Here is a 14,668-nt window from a genome sequence, read left to right as displayed (position 1 = left end):
TTCTAGAACATTTTCTTTCAGAATGTAGAATGTTGGCCGGGCAGTGGCTCACACTTGTAATCCCAGCACTTCTGGAGGCTGAGACAGATGGATCCCCTGAGGTCAGAAGTTTTGAGACCAACCTGACCAATATGGGAAACCCCCTCTCTGCTAAAAATACATAAAACAGCTAGGTGTGGTGGCACATGTCTTTAGTCCCAGCTACTTAGGAGGCTGAGACAGGAGAACTTGGGAGGTGGAGGTTTCAGTGAGCTGAGATCATGCCATTGCACTCCAGCCTGGGTAACAGAGTAAGACTCCATCTCAAAATAAAATAAAAATAACTAACTAATAAATAAGTAAGAATGTAGTATGTTTTTGCTACAACTTGCTATAACTTTTCATTAAAAAAGGTATTATCGTTTGTGAATGCTTGCTGCAGGCTTTCATCCTGTACCCATGAAAAGCCTGTTTATTTCTTCCTACAAACATAACTTGTTTTCAAACGAGAACACTGCAGCATTTAAGATGTTATAATTTGCTCCAAATTTCAAAACTAGCATGTGGCAGGATAAAGACTGGAACTCAGGCATTTGGATTCTTACTCAAGTGTCTTTTCAGTCTTTTCTTGGTCTTTATTACAGTATGTTATGGAAAACTGTAGTGAAGAGGTATCCTGTCAGCCATCCCTGCTGTGTCTCAGCACCGGATGCTATGGTTACAGCCCTGCACGTTTTTGTGAGTGACCATTATAAAACTGGTAATGTACGTTAGCCCAGGGGTTGGCACACTATGGCCATATCTGGTTTTCTGTCTGTTCCTGTGTGGCCTATGAGCTAAAATGTAAAATGTTAAATTACTTTTATGCTTTTTAATGGTTGAAAAGAAATCAAGAGTATTTCATAACCCATGAATATTAAATTCAACTCTCAGTGTATATAAATTAAGTGTAGCTATGCTTCTATAAAACCTTTTCATTTCAGTGTTTTCAATGGCTGCTTTCATACCATAATGTCACCATTGAGCTGGTGTGACAGAAACCCTATGGCCAGCAAAATCTATAACACTGTCAGCCATCCCTTTGCAGAAAATGTTTGACCACTGTTGGTCTGTGGCCATGCTCTGATTTTGGATACAGCCTTCCAGACCCCATCTAACTCTTCTTCTCAGGACCTTCCCAGTGGTTTCTAAAATTCCCAGTGGAAGATTATCTTCAGTCACTGGGGTGGTTTTTTTCCTCTTAATTATGGTAAATTCGTTTATTTTGACATCCCCGTGAACAATATGGCTCTCACACAGCCACTCTAAACCTGAACCTGTAAGACATAAATACCCTTTACAGAATGATAGAGCAGGCATATGCTAACGTTTTCAATCTCAGCTCTTGTGTTGAGATTAGAATTGTTCCAGAGATATGCTTTTCAGACTCACTCAGGCAGTCACTTTCATGGTTAACCATTTTCCTTGTTTCCAGTGGTGGCCATCCCGGCATTTTACTACATGAGGTTCTTTATTCTAGCCTCTGGAATACATTTTCTCGGCATATTTATTGCGTGTAACTTACAGATTAAAAAGCCTTAAACTCACCTTCCTCTCCCTTATTCTCTGTATTCTGGCTGTACTTCCCTGTTTCAGAGGAAGTGAGAACCCTCCCTTTCCAAAGCTGTTCCCCTAGCTTATCTCTGTCCCATTCCTCTGATCTCCAGGAACTTTTTCCTGTGTTTTTTTTTTTCCTTAGACTCTTCTCTATTGTTTCTATTCTCCAGGTTTCCTTGATCCTAAAAGCCACCCTCCCTTGAACCTTATACTCCTCAAGCTACAACCCCCCTCTTAAAAAACAAAACAAAACATTTATAGCCAAATCTCTCTTCAAAGACTTCCTCCTCACTTTATATCTGCCTGACATGCTAACACTGATTTTTCCTTATGTCTTCTGCTGAATCTACTCTCATCAGTGCTCTGGTTGTTCTAGCCAGTAGGCTCTTTTTAGTCCACATCCTACAGGCCCTCCCTGAGTAGTTGCCACTATTAACTATTAGCTCCCATGTTGAAACTCTTCTGCATTAGTCTTTTTTTTTTTTTTTTTAGGTTGGAACTCAATACATCTTTGAGCCTCCTGAATTCTTCTCCCCACATGATCTTTTTCAGTTTCCTTTACTCATTCTCCATCTGTCTACTCTAAATTGTTTCTTCCAGTCCCTTCTGTATGTTCTCCTTGGGTGATTTCATTCATGCTTCATCTAACACCTATTTGTTGATATACCCTGAATCTCTTTTTCTCTCCAGCCCTCTTCCCTGAACTCCAACTCCATACTGGACACAAGCACGTAGGCATTTCCAATAACCATCTTGGGTTCAACTCACTTTTTTTTTTCAATCTAAGCATCATTATCTCATGCTCTCCATCTTAGTGATGGCATCAGTGTCTCAAGAACTATAGCATTAGCTTCGGTCTCCTTTTTTCCCACTCCCTGTATTCATTGGGTCACCAAATAGCTGCACTTTAGCTCAGATGTGGCTCATCGAACCTGTTCTCACCAGATGTTCTGCTTGTGCTTTTGTTCAGGACCTTGTCATGTCTCACCAGGCCTATTTTACGAGCCTCTTAACTGGTCTCCCAGACGTCAGTCTCCATGCCCATTTAGTTCATCATTTCTATGGCTACTTGGGTCATCATCATAAAACATGATCTGATTATGTCTTTCACCTTCTCACAGTCAAAACGCTAACTGTTCATTAAAGTGTAAACCGTTCATTAAAGTGTATAGATATAAGACAGTGCAAAACCCAAACATGCCAACCTCTCCAGCCCTAACTCTTCTCTTATACCCTATGCTTATTCCAAATGTTTGCCATGTACAGTGCTCTTTCATGTGTTCATGGTTTCATATGCATTACTTCTATTTAGAATGGTATCATATCCTGTGTGATAAGCTCCTCAGCCTTCAAGGGCCACATTAAACATAATGACTCCTGAAGTATTTGGATTCCTCCAGAAAGTTAATCATTGCCTTTACTTTGCTCTGAGTGTACTCCTCCTGGTGCTTTTACTGCACTTACAATATGGCATCATATTCCACCTTACTTGCCTGTCATCTGTAGTAGCCGGTCTTTAGAAATTGGAGTGGGAAGGAGAGGAGAAGAGTCACCATATCTTATTCATGTCAGCGCCTGGGGCATCTGGTATGCTATAGCCACAGTAGTTAGTGCCTACTCAAATGAATAGAGAAATGAATTTTAAAAAGCAGGTGGGAGTCTAGGGGCCAGGCAGACTTCTCGGAATGACTGTGGAGCAGGGAAATGCCACATACTGTATGTATCTGTGGAAGATATTTAGGTAACTGGAGACTGACCTTTGAAGTTTTTTAGTATCTGTTGCCAAATGTTGAATAAAGGAATGACTCTAGATGTTGTGAACGTTAAGCATCTGAATCATTCTGGAGCACTACACACACCCACACATGCACACACACATACACACATATATACATATGCATATACATATACATATACATATTTTTTTCTCAGGTACACGACATTACTTATGAAGATTTAAATAAAAAGTTGGTCAGTTCCACAAGGCAGAACCTGGATTAGGGAATGAGGGAGAATATAAATTTGGCTAGCTGGGAAGAGAGCCATGAGCATGGATATAAAACCATGACTTATTTAGAAAATAGGCTGTGAATTTTAGTAAAACAGACCTGAAGTTTGCTGCTAATGAGTTTTTATTAGGTTTGCTAGGTATTAGGCCTAGGTATTAAGCCCAGGATGCATTAACTATTTTTCCTAATGCTGTCCCTCCCCCTACCATGGATGGAGCTGGAAGCCGTTATCCTCAGCAAACTAACACTGAACAGAAAACCAAACACTGCATGTTCTCACTTATAAGTGGGAGCTGAACAGTGAGAAGACATGGACACAGGGGAGGGCTTGTTTTCTAGAGTAACTTCTGCCCAATGAGAAATGTGGCCCTCCTGTTAGAACTCACTAGAAAGAGTGAGGGTCCTGACCTCCACGGCTTCCTCACCTAACTGAAACCAACCCAGATGCCCTGCTATTGACAGTAGAATGTATCGAAATTCTACCATACAGCCCAAATAGAATTGCAGCCATTTTGTAACTCTTTCTTTGATTGCAAGAAGTGGTAGCATTTCCAGATTTCAAAGGCAGCTTTGTTGCCTTCTTGCATGGTTTTCCACCAGTTAGCATGCTTGGCATAATCCTTCCTTTTAACTGTGTGATGCAGTGCTATAGGAACTAACTCATCTTAGTGTCACCTGTTTAACCACTTTTCAGTGTTTGTCACCCCAGGCCACAGATCCTAGGCCTTAGTAATATAACATCCTTTAGTTGGAAACCAGAAGATTGATATAAAATTCAGCAACTTAGTAGTTACTAGGATGTATTAATGAAGTGCTCCTCCAGGTATATTTTTCACTGAGATTTTAGCTGATTTGAAACATCGAATTAGACTATTATTTGTCTTCAGAGTTAACAATTATAATTAAGTTTAAAAAATTGGTCAAAGTAATTTATATGTCAGGATAGGAGTGGTAGAATGGTTTGAGATAAAGAAATATTAGCCAACTTGCCGAAATTTTGACCACATTTAGCATTTATTGAGTGCATACTGTGTTCCAAGTCTTGTATTAGGTACTGAAATGACTGTAGTGAGAAGAGTGAAAAGGATTGTTGCCAGAATATATTACGGTGTTGCTTTATTTTTGAACTCTTTAGTTTAATGCAGCACTGGCCTTTTGAATCTTCTAAGATATTAAATCAGTTTTTTATTGTATGTGAATTAAGTAATTGCTTTCTTAAATTTGATTTTGATTATGTGTAGAGACATACCTATTTAACAACAACTTAAATATGATCAAGCAATGGTAGGAATGTCATTGTTTCTGGGAACTTTTTGTTGGTCACAGAATAATTTTCAGTGTGAAAAATTGAAGAAACTTAGGTGGTTTCTTAAACCCGTTTTGTCATCTGCCTTTTTATGATTTTCTTGATTTTATCACTGGAGCATTTATCAAATCTAGTTTTTTTGGTCATACTTTGCTTAATGGTGTACAAAAATAACTACACAGATGTGTTATAATTTGTCTTTTCAGTCAGGCAACTTTGAAAATGTACAAAACATAATAGACCATTAGTCACACTCAACTTACTTTTTTGCAAAAAAATGAGGTATCAGTCTACAATGTAGTACTTTTTCACATTCATTCAGTAGAAGATGATTATCAGACAAGGGAGGTGAAGTAAAAAGTTTAACCAATAAGGGTGCATCCTTTAGGCAGCTTTAGAGACACTGTAGAGATGGGCATGAGATAAATGGCAGTCTGTAAGGATGGTAGTGAAATGAGCTGAAGTACCTTTAAGGTCTTGCATTTGATGGAAAGCCACTGCAGTACTTTAATTGATGAAAGTAACACAGTTAAAGTATAAGACGTTCAGAACAGGTTTGCTCAGGGCAGTGTTGGTGGCTGGAAGGTTGTTGAAGAGCCGGTTGCAGTAATCTGATGAGAGGTGGTGAGTGGTTAAGGAAGTGGCAGTAGAACTACAGAGAGCATACAGAAAGAAGTGTCCTGGGAGGCAGTTTAGCTTAAGGCATTTGGGAAAGAAAACTGTGCCAAGTATCGTACATTGATTCAATGTGTAGTCCTGTTTGGGGCCAATTCGATGCTATTCTAGGGACTGGAATTAAATGAAAACATGCATAGTCCATGCCACCTCCAAGTTTGCGACCCTCCCTTTTTTTTTTTTTTTTTTTTTTTTATAAATAGAACTTTGGAGTAGGAGTATAGGGAAATTTAACTGTTGTTCAAAAATGTATCACCCATTTTTTCTCTTTTGGCAAAATTGCCTCACTCCTTTCTTTAGAGCTATTTTGCTCATCACTGAGCCTCTCAAATCATTTAACATCATTTTATATACCAAAAATCTATTGAGATAATTGATTGAAAAAGATAAAATTGCTCTTTTTTACAAGCTCTTTTTGTTTGTTTTATTCTTTATAAAAATGCTTCCTGTTACAATCCTTTAGCTATGTACTGAAGAACAAGTAGGATGTGATAGCTTCCACTCCTGTCCTCCTCCTCCTCCACTGTAACCTTGGGCCTTAGTGGAGCATTATTGTTTTGTTAGCTTGCCTCTACAATAATTTTCCTAAGCTTTCTGAAAAGCTTCAATGCTAAGCAACAATGTAGACCATTCTTTCTTGCCATAGACGCTAATTGTGTTCTTCGCTGGGATCTTGCTGTCATCGCCACAATAACTGTGTCAATTGTGCGGGGAGGCTGGGTCACAGAGGTTATTGTGCAGAGTGATGAATGCTGCTTACTTGTGATGTGCTGCCGCCCGCATCTGTGGGTGAGAACACGCAGTTACTGTAATTTTGCCTGGCAAGTGATCAGACTGGTATAAAATAACATCATCTGTTAAGCAAGATAGCAGTCACAAAGAACTATTGATCTTTTAAAATATAGAATTTTTAATGAGAAACTTTGAATAATAGAGATTGAACATGTGAGAACAGCTACCTAGTGTGTGTTGCGTTATTAACCCCTAGTTTGTAGTGTATTCCGGAGTCAAGTTGACCTATATAGAAGTGAAGGAACTGGGAGTGCATGTCTGTGTTCTGGCTCCGATTGGGAGGAGCTGCTTAACCACTGTAAGTTACAGGTTGGATAAGTGACATATATGGTGTCAGTTGGGAACCAGGCTTCACAGTTTCACGAAATGTGTGGATTCTGAAAGTGTTGTCATTGTGAATGTAATTTCCTTGCCTAGTTCTTCCATATACTTAAGGAAAAGATATTTTTAATGTAATTATTAGAATATGTTGGTACATAATGATTCTGAAGTAAAAGGAAATATATATATATATATATATTTTTTTTTAAGTAAACTTGATGGTGTTTTGCAAGGATCTGAAAAGTCCCAGTATGGAGCTGAGCTGATTATTTTCTTGACTGTCCACATCCCACAGTTTTTTTTTTTTTTTTTCCCCTCTCCCCACTGCCCATTTTAAAGCACTTTTCAGCTGTCTGATTGCTCATTAGCATTGCTCATTAAAAGTGGTCTTGGGGCATACATTTCAAAGCAGTCCTTTTAATACTTGGTTTTTCAAGTTTTGTCAAATTTCCAGTGAATACAAACCAAGTTATTTCTTGACGTTTAGCCTTGTTTATATTTTTTATATCATTCCTTCTGCTTAGTACATGTCTAAATGATTACTTTTCAGAAAAGTGGATTTTGCCTAGCACATTGATTTGTATCTCATGACAGGAGAGTAAACCATGTTTGGTGTGACTTAAGCTTTTATGATTTGGGATTTGTGTGAGTGTGTGTGTGACCCCAAGAACATGGAGATCCAAGGGGTGGTAATTTTGGAGGGGAGAAGTACATTAATTAGACAAGTGAGGTAATGTAAGAACGAGATCATCTGCCCATGGCTGGTGTGATTCCTTTTTGTTCATTATTTTAATTTAAAACATAGTATTAAAGTAATAACACGTATATTCCTACCTTGAAACGCTAGTTATATAAATAATATGTATGTTGAATGCAGGTAATTTGCAAGATTTTTTTAAAAGAAAAAATCCAAGTGATCGCCAATAGTCTCTGTACTGGCCACCTAAGATAGTCATTGTTAGGTTCTGGTATAGATGCCCCTCTGTTACTTTGTACACCGTTTTTCCTTTAAACCTTGTTTTGGTCTCAAGGCCATTCGGAAACACAATAGTCATTCTAAGTCCTCCCATAATCCGATAATGAATTTACATAAAATATTTTTTATCAACGTATTCTGATACTGAGTGGAAAAATACAGAATTACATGTAGTTAATATTAACATTTCCCTTAATTCCTAAAGATTAGGAAGATTATACATTTGAGCTTTTCTTTTGACACTAATCCTTTTTTATATTGCAAAACACTAAATCCTTATATGGAAATAGAAAATTGAAAACATTTCTAAGGTAGAAACTCAAAATAAATTTTCATTATTATACAGGCATGTTGGCTTTAATCAAAGTAAGACTTTCTTAAAATGGATGTATAAATAGGACCCTAATTCACAAATTGTTTATTTTGTATATATTTTCTATTTAGACAAGTGGAGGTCAGTTAAGATAGTCTTATGAAAAGTTGCTTTGTCTCTCTCTTTTTTTTAAATCTCTTCCCTTTCTCCTTCTGACAAGTCAACATCTGCTTGCATATAGCTAACTGCTGCTATTTTCTGCTTCTATGACAGCTAGCCGATGGCGGAGTCTCTTCTCTTCAGCTGCCTCACTGGCTTTTCCTTATAGTCCTGTTGCAAGACTCAGCCCTTATAGCAATGGCATTAATACTCCCAGCTTCTCTAAAACCTCAAATAAAGCAATACTAACACCTGAAAAAACAGGTAATATTTTAACTTCTTGACTAGTTGCTTGCTTTGTCATTCAGTTACTAAACACAGCTTAAATATTCATCTTTCATTGGAAAGCTTCAGAATAATCTTAGAATGGAGAGTTTGTGCTGCACACTTACTTGGGTACAAAAGGCCTAGCACTAATTTGTACTCTAACACCATTGATCTACTGCTCTCAGTTGTATGTAGCAGACAGTCTTACCTCTTTAGCAAAAGTATATGCCTGCAGTTCTGTATTTCCAAATGTTTATGTGTTTTTAAAATTAAATATCAAACACTATTTAGGTAGTTTTTATTGTTCAAGATTGTAAGTATTTGTTTTTTTAAATTTTTTTCTGGTAGCTTTTAAATTTAGCTAAGGTTATGTAGAAGAAAATAGTCATAGTGACTTTTTATGAATGAGGATCTCACCGTTTTCTTATTTTTCTCAGCATTGGTGTGATTCCATTCCTATAGCCTTCTTCTATTTGTTCTTTGGTTCTTTTATCTGAAACCATCTATTTTTTTACTCTCATGGGTGGCTATAAGTCTCCTGTGACTACTCTCTGTGGGTGTTGTATATGTTTCTGCATATGTACGTGTGCCTTTTAGATGTGATATTCTTACCCATTTGTAACACTGCTGTTTGTACTCATTAACAAATGGACCAGATTAAAATTTAATTTCAAAGTATATAATCAGTTACTGTCCATGTCTTATTACTAAAGTATACATGAATATATATTCTTATACCATGCCTTTAGATATGTACATATCTAATAGGATGTAGATTTTAGCAGTAGTGAATTTTGCATTGTGATAAAAAATATAATGTGAAATCTACCCTCTTAACAATTTAAGTATATAGTACATAGTGACTTTTTAAATTGTGAAAATTGAATTTGAAAACAATGAACAAGTGGTTTTGTATATATGAATTGTGTACACATCATGTGCACATTGACCATTAAATGGTGACATGTTGGTGATTTTTGTAACATGAAAACATGAGACAAATTGCTGACTGTTTATATATGAATTGTAAAGCATATATAGATATCAGTCCTGCAGATGAAAGAACACACATTTCCTTTGTGTTTCAGGTTACACTTCCAGGGGCTCCCCGCTCAGTCCCCAGTCATCTATCGACAGTGAGCTGAGTACTTCAGAATTGGAGGATGATTCTATCTCCATGGGATATAAATTACAGGACCTCACTGATGTTCAGATCATGGCTCGTCTGCAAGAAGAAAGTATGTGCTCTTTCTAAACTAGAAAAATGAGGCTTCCACTTGGAATATACAGGCAGAGGGGGAGGTTCAGGCATTTCTCTCCAGGTAATGGGCAAACAATTAGATTCTTTCTCTCATACTGTCCTACTTTTTAGGTGGAGCCAGTTATATGCGTCTCACACTATCATGAGGTGGTAGGAACTTAGTCTGATCACAACACATTGATACATAGACATTGCTGGTATTGCCACTGTGGAAACAGATGGACAGTTTCCTAAAAAACTAAAGGTGCAACTTACAAGTGGCCCAGCAAACTGCACTCTTGGATATTTATCCCAGAATAGTGGAAATTTGTGTTCACACAGAAACTTGTACGTGAATGTTCTGAGCACCTTTATAGCCCAAAACTAGAATTAGCTTAGATGACCTTCAGTAGGTAAATGATTAAACCAATCATGCTACATCTATACCATGGAGTACAACTCAGCAATAAAGAGGAACAAACTACTGATATGCACAACATCTTGCTTGAAGCTCCAGGGAATCACGGTGAATAAAAAAATTGATCATAAGAGAGTGCATACTGTGTAATTCCACTCATACAACATTTCGAGATGACAAAAATGTTAGGAACGGAGGACAGACTAGTGGTTGGTGGAGTTTTAGGGATAGGGCTTAGGGTCTCAAGAGTGTCTCGAAGCTGGATGTAGTTATAAAAGGGCAACACAGGAGTTTTGCAGTGTTGGTACTATTCATTGGTGGATCTTTGAACCTGTAGGTAATAAAATTGCATACAGCTTAATACTATCTCTCTCTGACACACACACACGCGCGCGCACACACACACACACGCACACACCCCTACCTCTGCAAAAATCTGAATAAAATGAATGGATTAGATCACTGCCAATACCCTGGCTGTCATATTATTCTAAAATTTTGCAAAATGTTACCACTGGGGGAATCTGGGCAAAGGGCATAGTTTTGTTTTTTTTTAAGCACTTCATGTGAGTCTACAGTTATCTTAAAATTTCAATTAAAATGCATTGGCATACTTCTCCGGTTAAATAATTGTGAAAGAGTAGATAAGTAGAAATAGAACAGTTTGTCACTGGTTCTGCAATAAAGTTACAAAAAATAATCTGAGAGTGAACTAGTTGAAGCGCATTAATGGTATCAAAAGGCACAGAACTGGAGTGTTTGTTTTGGAGTTATCTTTTCAGCCAACATAGGTAGAAATAATCAAGTATTTAAGCATAATAATTTCCTGCTTTCAGAAATTAGTCAAGGCTTCTATGAGAAACATGGTAATGCTTATGCAGGATTTAATAAGATACATTTTTAAGGGGAAAAGTGGTTATTTTATATCATTTAGTAAAAGCAAATTTAAATACTCTTTCTAAAAATATATATGGCTAAAATATTGTATGTCAGTTTCAGAAGTTAAGTAGTCAGGGTTAGACCACTTTTTTAAAAAAAAATTGTAGTACTGGTGATGGGTTAAATAATGAGAACCTTGTAGTTTGACTATTTTTAGATGATTACCATATAGGATGACCTAAAACTATTAGAAGTTTTGAGGTGTCAATGTGCTTTGAAAGAGGTAACATTAGTAACATAAAAGAACAATAGAGAGATGACCTTGTGGGAAAATATTTGTCCCTCGGCTTTTAAACTTTCCCTTTGACTTTAAAAGTCAGGGGTGGGGAGCAGAATGACTTCCTACTTGGGCAGAGATTTGAAGATTTTAATTGTTTTAACTCATAGCAAACTATTCATAATGAGATGAATATTTCTTCCTAAGTTCCCCTTCTAAAATATCTCTTGATTTGAAAAGGGATCATTTGGGGAAATTGATAGATATTAATGAATGAGCTGTGGCAGGTATATATAATCTTCACTGGAATTGGGGCAATCTTTTTGCAAAATAGAATTGTCCAATATTAGATATCTGTTTCATAGGTAAATGTGATTATCATCTTGGTAAACCTAACTTGTCAATTTAGTAAACTTGAGAACAAGATAGTAAGTCTCTGTGAGTAATTTGTTTGGCACAATTTTTCATCTAATACTTGGTTAACTATAACTAAATGTTAGCTAGATCAAAAGACATTAGAATACTATTTGTTATTTTATAGGTCTCAGGCAAGATTATGCTTCTACTTCAGCATCTGTATCAAGACATAGTTCCAGTGTGTCATTGAGTTCAGGAAAAAAAGGGACATGTAGTGATCAAGAATATGACCGATACAGTCTGGAGGATGAAGAGGAATTTGATCATTTGCCACCACCTCAGCCTCGTCTTCCAAGATGTTCCCCTTTCCAAAGAGGAATTCCCCATTCACAGACTTTCTCCAGCATTCGGGATTGTAGGAGGAGTCCCAGTTCCCAGTATTTTCCTTCAAATAATTACCAGCAGCAACAGTATTATTCACCTCAAGCCCAAACTCCAGATCAGCAACCAAATAGGACCAATGGAGGTAGGTTGTATGCTTTTTTGGTATTTGATATGCTTTGATTTTTTTATATATGGTCAAGAAATGGTTTTTGTGTTTTTGTTTTTGTTTTTGAGACAGAGTCTGGCTCTGTCCCCTGGGTTGGAGTGCAGTGGCACGATCTCGCCTCACTGCAACCTCCACCTCCCAGGTTCAAGCGATTCTCCTACTTCAGCCTCCCAAGTAGCCGGGGTACAGGCACATGCCATTATGCCTGGCTAATTTTTTTTTTTTTAATTTTTATTTTTAGTAGAGACAGGGTTTCACCATGTTGACCAGGCTGGTCTTGAACCGCTAACCTCTGGTAATCTGCCCGCCTTGGTCTCCCAAAGTGCTGGGATGACAGCTACCATGCCCAGCCAAAAAACAGTTTTAAGAGAAATATAGATAATTGGTCAATGTTTCTCAGATTTAAAATCATCCTCCAGACCTTCTCAGTTTGGTCTAAATTTGCATCTCTCGTTGACTGGCTTCTGATTATGTGTCCCAGATTTATAAACTCACAGCTTCAAGAAAACCTCCATGACATAGCTGGCTCAGAATGAGTTATAAATGTGCAGTATCTCTGCATTGTTGCTGGTGCCTGTGGCACAGGCAGGGTGGTACAAGCCGAGAAGTTTGTGGTCAAGCCCATGGAGGCAAAGGCTGTGAGTTGTCATTCCTTACCTTGTGCACAACCTTCAGTCTGTTACTGTCTGTTCCTAGCACAGAGTGAGGTTGCAAGCATGAATGATGATGCTTGCAGAGGATGCTGCTCTTACACAGCCGGATCTAGGGAAGTTTGGGATGTGTCTTTCCCTCTGATCTCCTGACATCTAGCATTAAGATCTGTGTAGCAGCAGGAACATGGAGGCTGCTGTCCATTAGCATGTGGCATGGTAATGGGAAATTGATCTGTCTTGTCAACATGGTGGGTTGCTGTATGTGTCATTCTTTCATACTTTTTCTCTCTCTTCATTTATCTTTCTTCCACACTCCCAGGAGTTAGACTCTGACTTCTAAGAGCTATGGGGGAAGCAATCATGTAATATTCTGAGCCTGGTGTGTTTTCGTACTAGTGATCACCTGGACCCTCACACACAAATTCTATATATTATGGAGAAAAAACCAATTAAAAATAATTTATAATTATACAATTACAATTCTTAATTATATAGCACTGTTACTCAAAACTGGGCCCAGAAGTGATCAAATGGTCTTTAAAAATATTTATAGGCCAAATATAAATTTTGTATTAGTGATCAGCCATAACCCTGTATTTAGTTTTTACCCTTTCTTCCTTTGTACCTGTATCATTCATGCTGATGCTAATTAAGAGATCATTTGAAAATATTTAAAATTTTATGTTCATAATTTTTCTTACTACCTTGAGATTTCAACTTTAGAGGAGTGGTGGCTAAAAAAATGTCATCATGACTAACATTAAAACTCATAGCATCAGAAAGACAATGTATTCCATGTGCTTAGTGGAAGTCATAGCATCTTATTAAAATTGAGAGGGCACCTAGAGTCATTTCTCTAAAGCTTTTTTTTTTTCCTTAAGTGTTTTAGAACATCATAGTCAAGTTGCCAAGCAGATGCTAGCTCTGCATCTTGATTGATATTGTCAATAGGATCATTCTCCTCCACTTAGCTGTTTGTTGCACCTCAGAAAAGTGGTATTCACTTCCATCAAACACCGTTTGAAAAGCATTAGGTTTCTGTGAATCCTATGCTGGGATATTCTTCACAGGAAAGTGGAGACATACCACAGTTTAGGTCCCTTTGTGGTAGTTTTATTTTGCCTAAAATGTCTAGTTTTCACAATACAAGAAAAATGGAATACAAAGGCAATTTTCTGGATATGACTTCTGACTAGTTAGCTTAATGGTTGAGAGCAGAGGCTCTGAAGTCCAGTAGATCCTGAGTTTCTCAACTCTCTGAGGTTTGGTTTCCTTAACTAAAATGTGGGCAAGATAATATCTATCTCTTAGGAAACTTAGCTATAATTTCACACCAAACCATCTGGTACACGTTTTCTCCACCTAAATATATTATAAGGAGTAAATGAAAATAATGAATGTTACATTGCCTGGAGCCTGGAATGGATGTGCTAAATAAAGGTTGTCTTCTCCCCTTTTGTTTTTAAACTTTTATTAGCATATGATTCAGATGTCCTAGCCTGCATTTGTTACTATAGAATATTGAGCAAAACTGTGAAATAAGAATGGTAACTTTGAAACTAATCTATTAAATATTTTTCTAAATTATCAAAATAATATAGATAGGAGAAAATAATTGTTAAACTGTTGATTCATTTTAAAATAATTGAGAATAAACTAGAAATGTATATTAATATTTACTGCTTTCATAGTTCCTACACTGCTTAGATTTAAAGAGATGGCTCATAAAACTTTCTGGGATATTTCTGGGATTCATAGAATTAAAAGAAGTGTTTCTGGAATAACTTGCTAAATTTCAAAATGACTAAATTTGTAGAATCTTTACCAACTTTCTTATAATTTCTACGGTATGGCGGGGTTACTGGTGGCATGATGTAGTCCTTATTATCATGAGGACCTCC

General features: G+C 37.2%; 1 protein-coding gene across 2 annotated transcripts in view; it reads left to right on the top strand.

The window, feature by feature from the left end:
- The window catches only part of SLAIN1 (SLAIN motif family member 1), a 65,747-nt gene that overhangs the window by 35,765 nt on the left and 15,314 nt on the right, over window positions 1-14,668 (top strand). The window contains exons 1-3 of one of the 2 annotated variants that reach the window (XM_023185957.3): window positions 8,241-8,390; window positions 9,482-9,631; window positions 11,749-12,090. In XM_023185957.3, the coding sequence (XP_023041725.1) occupies window positions 9,571-9,631; window positions 11,749-12,090 (403 nt within the window). In that variant the 5' untranslated portion in view covers window positions 8,241-8,390; window positions 9,482-9,570. Of the gene's footprint in view, window positions 1-8,240; window positions 8,391-9,481; window positions 9,632-11,748; window positions 12,091-14,668 lie in introns of those variants that run through there. The other variant, XM_023185948.2, reaches the window with a different exon arrangement.

The sequence above is a fragment of the Piliocolobus tephrosceles genome, chromosome X, assembly GCF_002776525.5.
Source record: "Piliocolobus tephrosceles isolate RC106 chromosome X, ASM277652v3, whole genome shotgun sequence".
Lineage (NCBI taxonomy): Eukaryota > Metazoa > Chordata > Mammalia > Primates > Cercopithecidae > Piliocolobus > Piliocolobus tephrosceles.
Note: the sequence above shows the minus strand (reverse complement) of the source record. Positions and strands in the feature narration are given on the sequence as shown.